Source organism: Engraulis encrasicolus, chromosome 3 (genome assembly GCF_034702125.1).
Source record: "Engraulis encrasicolus isolate BLACKSEA-1 chromosome 3, IST_EnEncr_1.0, whole genome shotgun sequence".
In the NCBI taxonomy this organism is placed as follows: Eukaryota; Metazoa; Chordata; class Actinopteri; order Clupeiformes; family Engraulidae; genus Engraulis; species Engraulis encrasicolus.
The window spans coordinates 41,015,863-41,035,392 of record NC_085859.1 but is presented as its reverse complement, the minus strand read 5'-3'; the positions used below and the strand labels follow the sequence as shown (position 1 = coordinate 41,035,392).

Sequence of the window (19,530 nt, the reverse complement as noted above, 5' to 3'; positions counted from 1 at the left end):
TTATAGGGCCCTCTCCTGGTGAAAAGCCATGCCTGCAATGTAATTGACTGTAAAAAATATTTGTAAAAAGAGAAAATATGTAAAAAGAATGTATGGATTAGTTTGACCACAGGAAGAACAGTATTCCTGTAAAGGGAAAGCTGATGTGTTGTCAATAAACCAATCAATCAATCAATCAATCAATCAATGAACCTCTACCTCCCTCCCTCCCTCCGAATCATCCCTCCCTCCCTCTGCGTCCTCCCTCCTTTTTCTCCTTCCCTCCCTCCACTTCTCTCCTCCCCCCACCTCTGTCTCCCTCTCTCCCTCCGCGTCCTCCCTCTCTCCCTCTCTCCCTCTCTCCCTCCGCTTCTCTCTCCCTCTCTCCCTCCGCGTCCTCCCTCTCTCCCTCTCTCCCTTCCTCCCTCCGCTTCTCTCCTCCTCCCTCCACCCTCCCTCCTCCCTCCCTCTGCTTCTCTCCTCTTCCCTCCACCTTCATCTCTCCTCCCTCCCTCTGCTTCTCTCCTCCTCCCTCCCTCCGCTTCTCTTCTCTCCTGCAGTGCTGGCCAAGAACAGCAAGCCCATCCACACCACCATCCTGAACCCGCACGTGCACCTGATTGGGGAGGACGCGGCGTGCATCGCCTACATCCGCCTGACGCAGTACGTGGACGGCCAGGGCCACCCCCGCAGCAGCCAATCGGAGGAGACCCGGGTGTGGCACCGCCGCGACACCAAGTGGCAGAACGTCCACTTCCACTGCTCGGGGGCACCAGCCGCGCCACTCCAGTGAAGGTATGCGCTACACCAGTGGTGCTGCACCTGGGGTGCGGTGCGGGCACCCCCTGGAGGTGCGCCAGAGATTTCAGGGGGTGCGCTGAATTTAGTTTGTGTTGAGGTTATGACCAAAATTCTGCTTCCAAACATTACAATTAGTCCAAATCAAGACCAAATTAAACGTGTCTTGGTCCCCATGTAAAGTCATTAAAGTACTGATTAATGTGTAAAGCAGGAATCATTGTAATTAATCACTTAAATCATATTCAGTGTGTGTACATGTGTAGACGTTTGGGATGGGGGTGCACGGTTTGTCTTGGGAACATCTAAGGGGGTGCTTTATGAAAAAAGGATAAGAACCACTGTACTACACTATGAATACAGCGCGCACACACACACGCTCGGGGGCTCCTTCTGCACCCCTCCATACATATGGCAGTGGCAGGTCAATGATGTTTTTTAATAGCAAATGTCAGGTGGTGCAACCACAGCTATGGCCATACATTGAATAATTGTTGGTCATTAGTATACATGCAATAGATAATAAATATGAAGTAGACAATCCAGTAAAAGCAAAAACCTGACGTCTACAACTACAAAAATGTCAATGACCCATACAGAACACACATACAGACAAACAAGCATACAAAAAAGGCACACACGGACGCACGCAAGCACACACACACACACACACCACTGACGCCTGATATCTGCATTGCCTGTCCATCCTTGTCTTGTAGGGCCAGAGATGCTGTAGCCACATCAAGAGTGCCCTGTCTTGTCAAGAGAGAGTGATGAAGATGAGGATGGAGGATGAGGATGGAGGATGAGGACGAAGGAGAGTGAGTGCAGTGTTGGGTGGCCCCGAGCCACCAGTGCCTGACCGTCCCTCGCTGCCTGGGACCCCTCCTCCTTACCGTACCCAGCATGCACTTGTCTGTATCGCGTCTGATGCCCTGTATCTCGCCCTCCGTCCCGCCCTGACACCCCCCCCTCCCACCACCTTCTCCCCCCTCCCGACTTCTCTTTTTGGAAGCGCATCATCGCTGTCTGTCAATCATCATGATCGTAACTCCAACCTCCCACCTCTCCCCAACCAGAACCCAGACCCAGCCCTCCGACCCACCCTCGACCCTACGACCGGAGTCAGATCAATCGATCGATCAGATTGATTGTTATCATTGCCAAAAAACTTAACCGAACGATCACCCCAGACTTCTTCTGTCTGACTTGTCAGTCTATCTACGTATATCTCACCTGCCTCTGGTCCCTGCCTGGACTGCAACTCGACTCAGTCTGCCAAACTAACTCTCAAACGCAGTGGTCTACAGTGACTTAACTGACCGAATTACGACCGGATATGAACAAAGGAAACGATAAGGAAAGCAAGCGCCGTCCATCATGTCAGGAAGGAAAGTCCTCCTAAAGTATTCCAGCCCCCCACTGCACACACACACACACTTTTACACACACGACCATGGGCAAGGATGGGGGTTAAATGGTCTGGAGTCGGAAGAGATCTGGTGTTTTCAGGCACTAGGTCTTCCAGCAAAGTGAGGTCCTGTCCAGCTACACACAAACACATGCAAGCACACACACACACACACACACACACACACACACACACACACACACACACACACACACACACACACACACACACACACACACACACACACACACACACACACACACACACACACACACAGTCATGCATTACTGCCCAAGACACTTGAAACATCATGTAAAGTTGTATCTGTCTGTTTACTGCGATTATATCATGATTATTATTATTATTGTTATTATTATTATTATGATGATGATTATTATTATTACTCCACAAAAAGCTGATGTATATGTAATTTGTACAATTCATATTCTGGATGCCTGTGGTATATAATTGAAGACAAAAACCGATTCTCTACGTTTTTAAATAGCATGAACTTTTTCTTCTGTATCAGTGGTGGCTGTTTTTATTGTAATGAAGTGGACAACGCAACGGTATTAGCAGTTTCATGATTTTTTTCTGTTCTTTAATGATTGTTTCCTTTTTTTGCATATGCTCTGGTATCATCTTTTCAAATACTGAGCTTATAAAAGTTATGTACACACACAAATGCTTGTCAGAAGAGCAGAGAAGTGTGTAAGTGTGAGAGAAAGTGAGAGACAGAGAACCGTGCGTGCATGGCGTGCGTGACTGACTGAGTATGTTGTGGAGAGGGAGAACAATCCGTGATGGCCTTTGAGTCTAAAATATCCAATTGTGGATGTGTTTAGTTCACTTGTGCACGACACCATCTGGCAACTGCACCCTTGAGGTCTTGTGATGAATATCATTTGGCATCCATCGCCCTCTTAAACATTAAAGTTCCAGCTAGACATTTCAAGAGGAGATTTGTATTTCAGATGTTATGTTTATTGTTATTATTACATTACATTACAGCCATGGCTTCCCAAAGTCTATTTATAGCAATTCAGTACATTGATTAGGAAGAAGCTTGTGATAAACACAATATTAGGACACAAGGACCTGAAATAACTTTTTCCGTCGCCAGCCAAAATGGCTAGTAGATATTCATCTCACTAGCCAAAGACACACTCACTAATGGGTCAAAGTGGCCAGTAAGTTGGTCTTTTCTACCAGCCAAACTGAATTTTCACCGGCACTGGCTGGTGTTGATTTAGAGCCCTGGTAGGAATATATCCAAAGTCCTGGTGTGTAAATAGCCCGTGGCTTTATAGAATCACATCCAGGCATGTGAAGCAGATTTTTTTTTATTAAAAAAAACCTGCAGTCTAAATTAAATTGTAGGCCTATCTCAGCATTGCAGAAAAGGACCAGTCAAACTTAATGAGCTCTGGCCTCAAGAGTTATCTAAGATATACAAAATCAAAGGATGGGACGGAAGGTGTGTGTTCATGTGTGTGTGTGTATGTGTGTTCAGGAGTACAGTATTCTCTTCAGGGTTGCACGATGTTGAATGTCGGAGCTCTGTGCAGGAAGTGTTGTCATGAGTGCCAATCAGGGGTGAATTTCTCAAAACCAAAGTTGCTTACTACATTAGCTACTTTGTTGTTTTCAATGCATTTTCCCATTGGCAACTACCGAAGTTGCTAACAGGCTAACAACTTCTCTTTTGAGAAACTCACCACAGGCTGATTACCGGTACACATCAGGTGCTCACGTCAGTGCTCTGTTACACTGGAATGACTTCACATTTTGAGTTCTCCTCATTTTTAATTCCTGTTTTTCATTCATGTTTTGTTTTCCTTCTTTAATATCATTTAATAGCAATTATTTTTTCGTCATAACCATATTATTACCAGCTTTGTGTGCATGTGTGGGTTTAGGAAAGAGGGAGAGGGACGTGTTTTTTCCCCTCATACTGCTCCTCAGAGCAGATGCAGATCATTTGTATTTCAGTTGTTTTGATTGTCCGACAAAGTTAAAAAGGGGCCTGCCGTTACCTATGTAATCTCTGGCCCATTTAGTAAGAGAAAGGTGGGAACGTGTCATGAGAGTACCTTTTTTAAAAAGCCCCTTTTGGTTTTGAGGTATTCATTATATCCTGTGGAAACGAAAAGGGATGAGTGACGTACAAGGTCAGGTTGGACATCCTGTTGTTGGGCCAGGCCCGGGCCAGACCCGGGCCGCAGCACAGGCAGATTAGAACCCGGATGTGAAACAGAGATGCTTTAAACCCCTGGCACTGGTTGTCTGGTGTGTGTGTGTGTGTGTGTGTGTGTGTGTGTGTGTGTGTGTGTGTGTGTGTGTGTGTGTGTGTGTGTGTGTGTTTGTGCGGAAGAGGGAGAGGAGAGGGACTGAGGATAGGAGGGGAGGACATGCCATGTTTTGCTGAGGGCAGGGGAAAAAACCCTCAAGAAATGGTATTTGTGGGGGTGGGGGGGGGTGGATTGGGGTACACAAGTGTAGGTTACAAGGGACTAAGCACCAGAGAGACGCCTGAGACTTTCTTCTTACATTTAAAGAGGGAGGGGGGCTTAAATCCTTAAACTCCTCTTAGCCATGGCGGTCACAGCTGAGCTTTATTGAAATGTGCTACCCCGTGGAGTTCAGGTGCAAAATAATGAGATTCTGGTGGATGGTGACAGGACTGACTGACTGACTGACTGATGTGCTGGATGTGGATGGTGCGAGGTTTGCTAGTGGTGCGCGTTTGTGCCGTGTTTTTTTCTCTCTTGCCATAATCCATTGACGTAGTTGTTGACCACTGCTGGCTGGAGCCACCGTCCTCCCAAAATCCGGACCGGGGCCGCCTCAGGGGTCACCCACAGCCGACTTGTCAGTTTTTTTGTCCTCAGGTTTTATTTATTTATTATTTATTAACTTATTTGTTTTAATCTTACATCTTTTGAAGTGATTTGTTTTTAAAAATGTCTTGATTTTTTGTTTTTGTTTTTTCCTCTCTGTCCGTTGTACAGCTTTTTAATTTGTATGTGAACGTTGTTTTCATCCAGTGGACCGTTGCAGGTGGTCATTTTTCCACCTTCTAGTCAGCGCCACATGTTTTTGGTAAGCTGATGCGTGTGTGTGTGTGTGTGTGTGTGAGTTTTTCTGTTTGAGCCTGTACTACTGAGAAAAATATTGTGTGTGTTAGCGTGTGTGATTTTTTTTCCTTTTATATTATTGTTTTCTTTTTAAAACATAAGGGAGCTTGAGTGTCAAAGCCCGGTACACAGACTGAGAATGCAAAAAAAAAATCAACCACAAAAAAAAAAATCACACATACACACACACACCCAAACAGGTCTAAATAACCATGTTCATTTTCAGCCATAAACCTCTCCCTTCTCCTCTCTGGCCAAACTCAAACCCATACTCTAGTGCGCATCCCAAACCCATAGTCCAGTGCCCATCCCAAACCCATAGTCCAGTGCCCATCCCAAACCCATAGTGTAGTGCCAATCTGAAACCCATAGTGTAGTGCCCATCTCAAACGCATAGTCTAGTGCCCAACTCAAACCCATGTGTCGCTTCTGCTCGGTCATGTGATGTCCTGGTGTGAAAACACAGACTGCATACACTTGGTTCCTGGACTCATCGTGCAATGCAATTGGCTGTTGCTGTTGGAGATATTACTCTTGTCCTATTAAGGCAGGAGAAAAATTCCAAAAGGCTTCGGATCATTGTTTCTAGTGCCTGGTCCCCCTTTACAGTACCTGACCCAGGCTTTGGGCTCATTGCTAGCATATAGTTAACCGACCGCTACCCCTGTCCTGTCCCGTCCTGTCCTGTCCCGTCTCAATGCCTCTCCACCCCCCCACCCTCCTACACACCACCCCTAACCTGCAGGAAAAAAAGAAAGAAAATCTATGAGAAAAAAAAACAGCATGTAAAAATGTACCTATGTTCTTCTCAGTGTGTTTTACATTGAAAAGCATTTTTTTCTCTCCAAGAGTCCAGATACACTTTACTAAAGAGATGATACAGCATTTTAAAGATTATTACCGTTAACAAAAAAGCGCCTGTAGCTGATATTTCTTTGCATGATTGACAAGTCAACTGGACACTAGGTTTGGTGTTTTTTTTTTCTTCTCCTTCCTTTTACCTTTTTCATTTTCTATCGAATGCTGGTTAACTGAACCTTTCTCTATCTATTTTCTGAGCTTTTTAAGTGCATAAAATATTTTTGTCTCGAAATTACTATTACCATGACGATGATGCTGTAAATGCTTCTTACAGTGATGACGATGATGAAGGTGACTCTCACGATAAAGAGTGTTATTATAACTATTCTTTGGCATGCTATTTTGTACAAAAGGGGAAAAACACAACCATGCTCATTGTTGTCTGTGCAGGTTGACGAAGTGTCCTCTATCTATAAAGGTCTGATAAATAGTTCAGTATTATGTGTCTTCTCCAGACCAGTTTAATGTATTAATAACACTATAGAGTAAGAAAGATTTATATTTCTCTGGTCACGCTGTTCTGTGAGGAACCACAATGCCCAATAGGAGGGGAAAATGCACACATTGATGGACTGACTTAAATAAGAGTGAGCAAGGCCAAGGCTATAATTCTACATCGTGTCAGTGCCTGAAATGAAAGAATGTAGGTTTGTGGTGGATTTTGCCAGTGTGGTTGTTAAGTATAGACTGCTAGACGGCTCTAAAGGCCACACCTAGTTGAGGACTCTAGAAGTCCTCAGCAATGTTCCGATCTCCAAGGGAACTGAGTTCTTTTGTAATAACTAACTGGTCCCAAAATCATTGGAGATATGTGGGTTTTTTTCGTCCAAACAGCTCTGAAGACTGCTATAACCCCCCTTAAAGATCAGCCGTGGGTTGCAAAATACACCCATAGGAAAGAAAGGGTAGATGTGGGCACTTGCCATTATTAGGTATCACAGAACGGCATCTTCAAAATCAGGTTAGTTAATGGCGCAGAATATACCACATTGTTCCACACTACCTGTCTGGCTACCTGCATGGACAACACTGAGCCAACTCATCTTATTTCAGTCCTACATTTTGTTTCACCAGGCTCCTCTGTTTTAAAGAAAACACAAAGCAAAAAATAAGAAAAAAAACTTAAAACAAATTAATAAAACTTGTACAAAAAATAAAGGTTTCTTCGAAAAGTTGAGTCTACACAATTTTCCCTTTTGTCTGTTTGGGTTCCTGTAATTTAAAAAAAGGCATTATTCGCTATTTCTGATTCTTACGATGACTACTACTCTGTTCTACAAACATGCTTTCTGTGTTCCCAAACTTAAGGCAATGTGTTCAAAGTGTTATCAATAAAATGACTATTAAAATAACACACAAATGACCACTCATCGCTTCTCCCTTCTCCTCTCTCTCTTTCTCCCTCTGCATGAAAGATGTAATGACTGGACAGGGAAGCTTCCATTGAAGCATTTAAAAAAATTTTTTATTCAAAACCACCATGCAAGTTCACTCTCAGCATCCATATAGAAAAACAAACACAAACACACAGTGTTGTAAACAAAGAACATATCAGTTATGTAATAAATAACAATGGATGAAAAAAATGGTGAATACTCAGTGTCAATGACGTTTTTTAGTAGCAGACTCCAGGTAGTACAACCACATCTATTATTACTCATGCATTCATTAAATAATTAATAATTAGAACTAACATTTAAATTAATTAATAATTAGAACTGTATGTACAGGCAATGAATATAAGCAATATTACAAGCAAATAGATAAACCTGTAAAAACAAAGAATCATACAATACTATACTAGAGTAAAATTAGGTGTCGTTGCACCAGCCTGACGTCTGCTAGTACAAAACGTTAATGGCCCAGTAGCGCAATAATTTGTCTGTTACTCAGCCTATCCAAACCAGCCTCTCACTGGCCCCAATAACTAGTCAGAGAAGGTGTAATATATGAGAATGGTCACTTCCATTGGCTCCTATTGCACAGCCCGTGCAGTTCCACCTAGATGGCAAACCCAGACAAGTGATGAGTTAGAAACCTGAATGGGAGTCAATAGGGCCAAATGCTAAAATATTTGTTAACTCCAAATTCCAGCCATCAACTTCATAAATACACACTTCCTGTTCAGAACTATGGTTGGTATTATATACTGTATGTAATAGGAGGAGGTACTGTCAAGTTTCGAATGTAATATTGGGAGGGTGGAATTAGGTAGCCCAATTGAAGCCCATTAATTTCTCACTTGCCTGTGATCGCCAACTAGCTGACTCTCAGCGTAATGGGGGCTCTACAGCCCCCCAGGGGGTGTTGAGAAGGACACAGCTGAGAGGCGGAGTGCTCAATTGCCATTGGGAGACATTAATCTATTTTATTTTTTTAATACTAAGGGGGGCGGGGCGTTGGCAGGCTTATGATGAGATCAAGGGGGCGTTGAGAGGCTTATCGTAATAACGAGTGTCCATGGTCACGCTAGCCTATCAGTCTTTTGCTGGCCGTAATAACTAACGTCCATGGTCAGGCTAGCCTAACCATAACCAGCCTCTCGCTGACCGTAATCGTAATAACTAGCGTCCATGTCAGGTCAGGCTAGCCGAACCAGCCTCTCGCTGGCCTCCCACAACTTCTTGGCTACGCCGGCGTCTTTGGCAAACGGCCGCAGCTTGGCGGGCCGGCAGTCTGCGAAGTAGCCTCCGCTGCTGTCCGCTACTGAGTCGGAGACGGCGCAGTGCACCACCGTCTGGGCTCCCATCTCACATGATATGAAGAACATGAACATCACCACCTGCATCACTATGCGGAACAGGATGGAGAAGTGGCACGTCCAGTCACTCTGCACATAACCTGCAGGGGGAGACAGAGAGCCATACACAACAATGAAGATTTACATTACATCGCACTTAACTGACTGGCTTCTACAGGGCATTGGTTACAGTCCCTGGAGCAGTGTTGGGGAAAGGTTTCTTAATTTAGGGCACTTCAGCCATGGAGGGAAAGGGGGACTGGTAATATTGAACCTGCAACCCTGTCATCTACTGTCCATCTAGCTGCCCATTAGGATACGGCTGCCCAATAGTAAACTCATCACATGCACAAGGCCTATGAGCCTGATGCATCATACAGTTTAATTGAATTTAATTCCATTTAATTCCGTTACATAATACTTACAAGATACTTTTTACTTTTTTTCCAAAGCAAGCACAGGGTATTGGTTACAGTCCCTGGAGCAATATGGGGTAACTTGCTCAAGTGTCAAGGATTCAAACCGGCTACCCCTTGATCCCAAGATCAGCTTTATAACAATTGGGACACGCCTGCCCATCCTATTTCACTGACTGCTATAATGAAACTGATGGGATTTTAAAAATGCTCAAAGGCTGGTGAAGCAATTGTGCAATTAAATTGTGGCAATTCAATTACATCCCTTCGCCCTGCATGCAGCTGTTCCAATTTGTACCCAACTTGTAACAAAGTGTGCTTAGCTTACCAGGAGTTTGCACAACATTCAATAATACACAAACATTTTTAACCCTCTGGGTGGGTCATGGGTTACCTGACTCTTGCCCTCTGATATGCTCTGAGTGAAGAATGGAAACGCCCCCGTGTGACGTAGCTGAACACAGCCAGATGATGTAAATCAGGTTAGGGTCAAGGGTGCTTTTTAATAGTAGACGTCAGGGTGCTACAACAACAGCTAATGCCACTATATGAAGGAAAAGATTTAGAGTTTGTGGAGTATATAAAAACATATTAATTAATTGTACATTAGTAACCAATTACTAACTAGCTAACTAACTAACTTTTTAGTAGTATACCTCAGGGTGCTCCAACAACAGCTAATGGTAATACCACTATTATATGAAGGAAAAGATTTGGAGTTTTTACCGGATAATATAAAAAGCATATTCATTAATTATACATTAATTACCAATTACTAATTAGTTTATTACATTCCTACAAGAGTGGCATTCGCTGTGTTTTTACGACCTGACGTGTCCTACGAAAAAATGCCAATGACCCGGGCACTTCCTAGCTTGATTATCATCGACTTTCAAATCTCTTCAAGACTTGGTATGACCGAGAGCATAACAATTAACATTTCCCCAACAGGAAAGTTGACCCGCCTCCTTAGGTTTGCTACTGGTTGATTGGTATCAGACGTGGGTGGAGTTCCCGATTTTTCAGGAAATCAGAAATGATATTTGCATTGCTCTTGGTCTGACTAGATGCCACACAGAAGGTGTTGTGTCACTAGGAGTGCGTGGCCAGGCTAAGTAGTGCCACCCACCTGGATGCACGGCGTATGCGGTGACCCCCTTGTCCTGGGTGAGGCGGGCCAGCTCCTGGGTGAAGTAGATGTTGGCCAGCTTGCTGCGGCAGTAGGTGAAGAAGGGGAACAGGTTGTAGTTCAGGTCCTGGAAGTTCAGCCGCTGGTTCAAAATACAAGATATACATTACATTATTTCATACATTACACAGCAGGGCCATTCAACTGGAGGCACCAGGGCCAGATCCGGCCCTTGCAAGGCAAGGCTCTGGCTCTCCACGACAACTGAACAAAATGAAAACATAGGCACACTATCTATATGTAATATTAAGTTCGGCCCTTTTACTGTGAGGAATTTGATAAACGGGCCCTCTGTGATTTTTAATTGAATACCCCTGCATTACAGGATACAAGATACATGTATGATATGTTTTATTTTCATGTACTTTCATACATTCTTCATGACTTTCTCTTTCATTCTCCAACATAGGTAAGGGCAGAGCCAAAGAATTCAGAGTTGTGACAACCGGGTACAGAAAGTAGATCTGACACTTGTTTCAGTGCTTGGAAGCGACTTTTGCACTAGCAACTGGGATATTTATGAGTAATTTGTTAAAATGAATTCGCCACTTTTGTTTTTTGAAAAAGCTGAAAACTGAGGTCAATGGGATGAGCCAGCCTCTCCCTAAAGAGGGCTCTGAGTAATGGCTAAGCATAAAAAGGAGGAACAGGGAGGAACCACTGCTGTCTTACAATCTCCTACTAGTTTGATTGGGTCTGGAATGGGCCAGTAGTAATGGCTAAGCATAAAAAGGAGGAACAGGGAGGAACCACTGCTGTCTTACTTGGTACTTGTAGTTGTCACAGGTGAGAGTGACCACGCGGCTGGGGCTGCACTCCTGTAGCCGCGGCAACAGCAGGTTGGTCAACAGGAAATGGCCGAGGTGGTTCACACCAAAGCACATGCTGAAGTCATCGTCCGTCCAGTCCAGCACGCTTGGCATCCCTGAAAACAACAACAACAACGAAAAACAGTCAGAGTCATTGGTATACATATACATGTATCTCTGGGCATGCTGAAGTCCTCATCCGTCCAGTAACGTCGGCGCAGCTGTAGCAGGACAGAATATATTCGGCTTGTGTTGATAATAATGAACTTCTGGACTATTTCCAAACTTCCAAATGCTTCGTTTTGTGAGTAGAGACCATATTTGTTCTACAGTAGAAGTTTGGTGTCATGACGTGATTTTTGTGGGGTTAAGTTGGGAGATACTGTGAATGCCCGCCAAACTATTCGACATAACCATACAAAAACTCAGTAACTCTGCTAATGTTCGTCCAAGCCAGAAAACACTAAGGGTGGACTACTGAATGGATGTCACGATTCACATGGCATTAGGGTGAATATACTCCGAACCATCACTTTAACTCTAGGAAAAGGACAACCACAATTAACAGTGAGTCATTGGTAGAACATTTCTGGGCAAGGACCACCACAATGACAGTTTAAATGGACCATGGAATGGTATCATCACTGCCCAGTGTGTGGGAACGGTAACAAAAACAGTGAAAGGGATCCCTAGAGACCGCAATAACAGTGATGTGATTTAAACGAGTCCCTTGGTACCACAAAAACGGTGACAGATACAAATCAAGGACTGACTTCAGGCGGAAGCTTACATTTTTGGATCTGATTTTACCCAATCGCTCACGCTTAGTCGGGATGTGCAAATGCCAATTATACCAACTTTTGTTGCCTTCACCAGCTCGGGACCTCTCGAGACAGCTGACGACACTGCTCACATGACAATCGAGTTCTGGAGCTTGGCACATGAACGCCACTGATCCCGGAACANTCGGGATTCATGCGTGTTTTGTTTTGGTTCTCTTTTCTTTTTTTCACCTCACCTTGAGCCTCCACACCCACGACATATAATTTTAGCTGAAGTAAGCTAAATTAAACAGCCAGAGACCAGCATTACTGACATATGTGCATCTGCAATTGAATGACATTGACTGGTGTTGTTGATAGTGATTACAAGATGATATTTTAGCATTTATGATACTGTTTACATGTCAGTTGCATGCATGGGCGCCATGATGCGTGTGTCGTCACACAACAATGTCCCCTCTGCTAGTGTGAGGAGTTCGTCCTGAGACCCTTCTCCATGCATGTTCCATTAGCTAATGAAGACAGGTGAATGTTTTATTTTCTTGACACTGACAGGAAGAGGCAGCAAAGGCCTTTCCCCCCACAACAACAAAAACAATCTAATTATTGTAAAGCCCTGTTAAGTTAATACTGAACTATTCTGGTGTTTATCATTCAGTCAGTGACGACATTCAGTTGAACAGCTCACCCGCATTATTGATCAGAATGTCGAGCCTTTTCTCCTTTTTCAAAAAGGACGCACAGAATTCCCGGATGCACTTCATGTTGGCTAGGTCCAACTCCATGTACAACACGTCCATGTTGTGACTTCTCGCCTTGATTTCCCTCACAGCCTTCCGTGCTTTGTCGACATCTCGGCAGGCGATGATGACACGGGCTCCCCTCATCGCAAGGTTCACCGCTGTCTCTTTGCCAATACCGGCGTTCCCCCCTGGAAATGGAAGATTGGAGATATTTTGACACACACGCATGCCATCACTGCTCAGGATCAGGTCAGGTAAACCCAATGAGGTTGGGTGAACCACTATTGGTGCAAATATTTTAGACGCAGATATATTTGATCTTGTGCTTCATTGAAGCAAGCCATGCCGATACGAAGGCGTTATACATTATCTATAGATTTCTAGTAATATATTAGCCGATAGAATGAGTGGGGGAGATATGCAGTCTCCTCTTACCAGTTATAAGGACGGTTTTTCCATCCAGGCGTTTCACATCTGTACAGTACCTTCTTACTTTCATCCACTTCAAAATTATAAAGCAGACCAAAGCCGCAATAACCGTGCATAAAACGTACATCGTGTGAACAGAAAGATGATGCCAAAGAGCTAACAGGGAACACTATCAATCAACATAAGCGTCTCGAGACATTTCTAGATACATTTCGGAGGTAGGTCAACGCACGCCTGCACGGATTTCTTACGTCGATAGTTATCTAACTTGTGTCTCAATAATAGGGGCTAAATTCATTCGTTTAACGTTATTCTGATCTTATCATACGAAGCGGCTGTGCAACATATTTGTACCAGTACCAAACAGTTCCTGGTCTGTTTCATTTTTGGTGGGTGGTGGTTGACCTACGGACCAACCGAATGTTTGACCGCCATCTACTGACGTGGAGGTAACTAACAACAGCAAACACATCCAGTAGTCTGCTGGAATGTAAATAATGACATGCAATGGACAATAATGTAGATTTTCTTGGTTATTAGCGAACCCCTGTTCACCCACCCCAGTCAGTGAGACGACCGCGTAAAGATAGTGCCAGTCAGAACACCAAGACTTCTAGCACTGTGAACCAAAAGATCACGCTCTGAACAACGGAGCATTTCCCAGTGTTGCGCGTGACCATAACCGAAATAGAAAGAGGGAGGGAATCAGGAAAATGAAATGTTGTTGAATACAGGTCGGTGGTTGGAAGCAACAGCTGGACTAGAGCCACAAACCACAATTCAATATAAGCCACCTTCTCTGCAAGCCACCTTCTCTTCTGAAACTAGTTCTTCGGCTTAGTTATTCGTAACCAAATAGCTAAACTCTTCATCTCTGTCAGTGTCTTCATCATCCTCACTCACAACTTGATGGGAAATTAAGTGGAAAGGGGAGGGGAAACGCTTCCATCTCAGTCAAGGCAACTTCCTCTAATAATATGTAACCAAAAAGACCTTTGCTACTGACACTCATGCACAGTCAGGTTCAAAACACCATGCATGCGCTATTACGCATGTGAATATCATCACCTGCTGAGATACAACCAACACCAAGAGACATGACAAACCATTCAAAGAAGATTGTAGATTCATGTTCCTTCTTCTTCTGTCTCATTCTGCTGATGTCAGCTGCAACTGGTAAGTTACTGTGCATGTGTTCAAGTGCAACATAACAAAGCTAAGCATGCATAGCAGTTTATAATTTCAATCAAAGCGGATCGTATTTTACGCACAGCGTTGAAAAACATTCTGAGCTTCAGAAAGAACCCAACAAACAAACAGAAAAAATATTTCAAAGTCAGCAACTATGTATCATAACCAGAGGTGTCCAAAGTAAAAACATGTGTTAATAGTTTCATTTCAACGGGTGACTTCACTAGCAGTGGTGTAGTCTACGTAGAACGAACGCAGGTATACGGAGTATACCCACTTCTAAATTTCAGGGATTTCAGTATATCCACTTAAAATTGATTGATCCATTGTTTTGAATAGCACAAATATATACAGTATACCCACTTCAAAAAAATGCTCAAATATACAGTATACCCACCATAAAAAGTAGACTACACCACTGCTGAGTAGGCCCTAACCGTTCTGCACTTACTGTAGAATACTGCACCTGTCTTACAATCTGCTGATTCTGAGCTGGTTGGATCCAATGTGTGGCTTTTTTTTTTCAGTAAAAGCAGTCTAGTTTCTAGCTCATCAGTGGTAACAGTAATGTCATGTTCTGACACCTGTTAATACCATGTACTTACACCATTATGGAATATTCTACTTTTGACACATCTGACCAAACAACCTGCAAAAAAAAGATAATATTGATGCTGTCTTATCTCCCAGTCTCAGAGAGTAGTAATTCAAGGCCGCCGGAACGAGTTAACAATGTTATTGCTGCCGCACTCCACTCATTTGTCTGCAGTAAAAGTTGAGAAAGCCTCATTTAGAGAGCCCAAAATTGGGGATGGATGTAAATGCACCACTGCATCCCCCTTTCCAACAACTACTGTATGGTAGTATAAGTATTTCTCTACTTTGTCAGATGGGTCATCATACAAGGGCCGGTGTGGCCAGGATGGGGCCGGGGACTCCTGCTCCTGCCTTACACCATGAATATTCTAATTTTGATACATCTGACCAAGCTGCAAAGAAAAAGACAACATTGAGGCGGCTGCCTTATCTCCAAGTCTCAGAATTGTGTGTCTCTACTTTGTCAGATGGGTCATCATGTAAGGGCCCGTGCCTACAGGTCTCCCCCCACTCCGGCTCCATGCTGGGAGGTGCAGACTTCACCCTGCTGCTCCACCCTGACTTGCAGAAAGCCGATACTGTACTTTGCAGGTACTGTGCAAATGTATTACCAGCCTGTTTCATTGCCATTGGTGCTGGCATTTTTAAATATTTTTTGGTGGGGATAGAGAGATGGGGAAGGATAAAAAAATTACCTTGGGGCGGAATCGAACTTGGGTCTCCAGCGTAATGTTATGGCACATTAGCCCTCTGAGTGACATTACCCCTGGTGCAGACATTACCTGCAATTTTGTTATTCTACCTAATCAAGTTATGTCCTTGCTGGTAAATGTGTTGAAAAACATTGTTGTTTGTCACATTGTGCCGACAAGTTGAATATGTACAAGCAGACATATATAATATTGTCTGAAGAGAGTTAAGGAGGAGACGCAGGTGGAAACTTTAGTGGACACAGTAGGCCTATGTGCTCACTAACAAGAACATTGTGTCAGACATGATGCAAGGTTTTCTGAAAGGGGACGTTATTTGCTATTGCTAGGAAATTCTTTCGCATTCTTTTCTTCATTTGCAGTCTTACATTACATCAGAATCACAGCATGAACAAAGCAAGTATATACAAGGTAAAAGTGCATGAATGTTTTTCAACAGACTGCACTTCTTCTATGATGACAGCAGAGGGAGCAAAGTGACCAGTGACTGAATAGGAGTGTTCTGTTTAGTACTGTTGTGTGTGATTAAGATGTATGATCTTGCTCTTGTGCATTTTGAAAATTTTGAAAATCAGTTGTTTCATACACCCTGATATGTACCCTGCATTTTGTGGATGATAGCATGAAAAGTGGTGTCAGATGTCATTCCAATTTGTTTCGCTATGAAAATATTGTTTTCATCCTCAATTATATGATCATACTGTACACATCATGACAGCACAAACAGTTAACCCTTTGAGGAGTAAGGAATTTCTAGAGGTGCTTCTAGAATTTTACTGGAACACTCTACAGCTCCCATAGACGTCTGTGTTAAAAATCTCGCAAAGACATTATGACATCATAATGAGAACTCAAAATTTGGGCAAAATTCTAATCACATATTTGTGATGGTACTCCTCAAAGGGTATGTAGTTGAATGAGAATACGGTGTCTGATGTCTAACACTCAGTCCTTTACTGTACTGTAGGTTCAAAGGCTCTGTGGACACGGTGGGATATGTAGATGGAGACGGTGTTGGCCACTGTATTTCTCCACTCCTCTATGAAACTGGCTGGATTCCATTTGAACTTCTAATAAACAATGTTAATAAACAAAGGGGCAAATGGCTATCAGGTAAAGACCCGCCTATGGTAATGGCTCTAGTAGTGACTGCAAAGTTGTCATGAGAAAGTGTAGTGCAGCTGTGGGGAACCTATGTCTCGAGGGCCGTTTGTGGCCCTTGAGGCCGTTTTATCCGGCACCCGATATAATTTTAATGTTTTGCAGCTTCACATAAAATATGACGTATTTTGTAAAGGAATCTTAGAAAATACATTTGCAATACAATTATATTCAGTGGACCTAGAGAAGGTAAGGTCTGTTCTAAAGGTGGCTGCCTTCAATATAGGCCTTAAGTGCAGGGGGAAATCCTGGTTTGTGCTCATAGTACGGAACCTTGGAGGACTTTCATGGATGAATTTGAAGTGACCCCTCGAATGGAAAAGGTTCCCCACCCCTGGCGTAGCGTATAACTTTGTTTCAGTCAACAAGTATTATTCAATTGATTGTGTGTGTGTGTGTGTGTGTCTGTGTCTGTGTCTTTGTCTGTGTCTGTGTGTGTGTGTCTGTGTCTGTGTCTGTGTCTGTGTCTGTGTGTGGTCATTTTGCAATCCCGGTAATACAGTAAGATCACATCATCAGGGACTGAATGTGAAGCAGCCCGCGCCTTTATTGTAAAATGCATTTTCCTGTTCTAGTGCACCACAGCAAGATGGATGCTGCGTTTAAAGTGACCCTGGTTAACGCCACACAGTGGCAGTACTACGGCACTCCGAACACAGGGGGAACCCTACGCATGACGTGGAACTCATCACTCATCAGGGCTGAGAGCGTGGACGTGGAACTGTGGGGTTACGAGGAGACAGGTGCGTTAAGAGAGTCATGGCTTTGGGGCCACAGTTGCACTGCCAGAGCTGTGAATTCTTTTCCAAAAGCAGCACACTGCTAGCCTGGCGACGCCATCCTATTGACTCCACACAAATATTTTGGCTCCTCGCATAGTCTGACAAAACCCTCCTACCTCGGTTCGCTCACTGTTGAACCAATCAGCAAACAGCTGAGAGAGGTGACGCAGAACTCACCCACAAAGTCCGTTACTGATTGGTTAAGGTAACACTATTCATGTCACACCTTTGTTTTGTTATTTGTATGCTTTTGCGACACTATATTGTAACAGTCATGCTAATAAAGCACAATATGGGTTTTGATTTTAATTCGGAACTCCAATGAATTTAAATGGCAGAGTAAGATCAGACGATCCCTCCCCCTCCACGGAGACGGATTCCTCTTAGCTTTCGCCTGACGGAGTCAACAGTCGGCTTTCGCCCAGGCTACTACACTGCTACAACAGTCAAATCGCACTATGTTTGTTATGTTGAGCTTTTCCAAAGTGATTCCTCCTGAAATAGCTGCACCTGAAAGAAAAGGAAAAAAACTTTTCAAGGTGTACAGGCCTTCTTCCCTATCCTTTGTAGAGCTGTTTCTTCTGAAATGTCCTTGTGTTTCACCAAAAGCAAGAAATACTTGAAAGAGTACACTGTAAAACATAAATAAAATCTTTGAATCAGTGAAGCATAGTGAATTCCACACACAGACTACAGTAGTACAATACAAGGAGAATTCCAGAACTTGAAATGCCACATTAGGCATTCAAATTGGTCATGCATGGTCTAGCATTTAGCTTACAGTTTAACAGCACTTAAACAGGACAACTGTTTGAACACAGTTCAAGGTCAGCCCATGGGACAATGCACATTAAAACTACAGTTTTACTTCAACACTTAAAGAGTTCATTTAACACCTTCTAGAGTATAGTTGGTCCCACAGTAGATTAGATTAGATTAGATAACGTTTTTAGTACCCAAAGGTAGATTTGGTTTGCAGATAAGTGATCTCCACCCATACAAAACATCTTAAACACTTAGGACACACATATACAGCACAAACATTCCACATTGGGCATTTAGTCAATACCAAAATGTTGTGTATCCTATTGAAGGCACATGGAGTCACATAGTGACAAGGACAATATATATAGGGTAATGATATACCCTCTCCCAGTGTTGAATTAGCACTGCATCTGTTACTGTGCAGCCATTGTACTGTGTATCACTATCTTATCCTGAATTCCTCCCTTGCTTGATGGGACAGGAGCATGCCACATACCAGGGGTGGGGAACCTATGTTCCGAGGGTCGTTTACAGCCCTTGAGGCTTTCTTATTCGGCCACCGATATAATTTTAATGTTATGCAGTTTCACATGAAATGTAACATGTTTTGTAAATGAATCATTAAGATTACATTTGCAATACAATTCAGTTATATTTTCAGGGAACCTAGTGAAGGTGGGGTCTGTTGTTGCCACCTTCAATTTAGGCCTAAAGTGCAGGGGGAAATCCTGGTTTGTGTTAATTGTACGTCCCTTAGAGAACTTAATGAAATTTGAAGTGCCCTCGAATGAAAATGTTTCTCTACCCCTGCCATATACAGTATACTGCCATCTGATCTTTTGTTCTCAGTCACATACATGCGATGCCTTCCAGAATATAGTCTCGCAGCCGAATAAAAAAGCAAAGCGAGCAAAACAAAGAAGATTCAAGATTCAAGATTCAAGAATTTATTGTCATTGTAAAAAAGGCAACGAAATTGTGTTTGGGGTACAATACTTAGTAGTAGCAGGTTTCCAAGTAAAGTGCAAAA

The 19,530-nt window shown here is 43.3% G+C and overlaps 3 protein-coding genes across 10 annotated transcripts in view; 2 read left to right on the top strand and 1 right to left on the bottom strand.

Moving 5' to 3' along the window:
• Positions 1–2,364, top strand: part of camk2b1 (calcium/calmodulin-dependent protein kinase (CaM kinase) II beta 1) — a 153,476-nt gene extending 151,112 nt beyond the window's left edge. For all 8 annotated transcript variants that reach the window (XM_063195422.1, XM_063195428.1, XM_063195424.1 and 5 more), the window contains 2 exons: positions 540–774; positions 1,497–2,364. In XM_063195422.1, the coding sequence (XP_063051492.1) occupies positions 540–772 (233 nt within the window). In that variant the 3' untranslated portion in view covers positions 773–774; positions 1,497–2,364. The remainder of the gene's footprint in view (positions 1–539; positions 775–1,496) is intronic.
• A 3,205-nt stretch (positions 2,365–5,569) lies between these two features.
• On the bottom strand, positions 5,570–13,904 carry si:dkey-174n20.1 (uncharacterized protein LOC796174 homolog). Its single transcript, XM_063195430.1, has 5 exons — positions 13,301–13,904; positions 12,811–13,053; positions 11,296–11,456; positions 10,472–10,613; positions 5,570–9,027 (listed from the first exon to the last, which is right to left on the bottom strand). The coding sequence occupies exons 1-5, from the start codon at positions 13,419–13,421 to the stop codon at positions 8,768–8,770; spliced, it is 927 nt and encodes a 308-aa protein (XP_063051500.1). The 5' UTR covers positions 13,422–13,904; the 3' UTR covers positions 5,570–8,767.
• A 170-nt stretch (positions 13,905–14,074) lies between these two features.
• susd2 (sushi domain containing 2) overlaps positions 14,075–19,530 on the top strand; it is a 47,608-nt gene continuing 42,152 nt past the window's right edge. Inside the window, exons 1-4 of the mRNA XM_063195420.1 lie at positions 14,075–14,470; positions 15,550–15,673; positions 16,760–16,905; positions 17,529–17,696. Of these exons, the coding sequence (XP_063051490.1) occupies positions 14,392–14,470; positions 15,550–15,673; positions 16,760–16,905; positions 17,529–17,696 (517 nt within the window). The 5' untranslated portion in view covers positions 14,075–14,391. The remainder of the gene's footprint in view (positions 14,471–15,549; positions 15,674–16,759; positions 16,906–17,528; positions 17,697–19,530) is intronic.

What these genes read in the sequence shown, in the direction of transcription:
- si:dkey-174n20.1 (XM_063195430.1), bottom strand. Translation starts at nt 13,421, where the DNA reads ATGTACGTTTTATGCACGGTTATTGCGGCTTTGGTCTGCTTTATAATT. An exon ending in AAAAACCGTCCTTATAACTG is followed by an intron (nt 13,054 to 13,300) that starts GTAAGAGGAGAC and finishes TTCCATTTCCAG; the next exon opens with GGGGGAACGCCGGTATTGGC. An exon ending in CATTCTGATCAATAATGCGG is followed by an intron (nt 11,457 to 12,810) that starts GTGAGCTGTTCA and finishes TGTTGTTTTCAG; the next exon opens with GGATGCCAAGCGTGCTGGAC.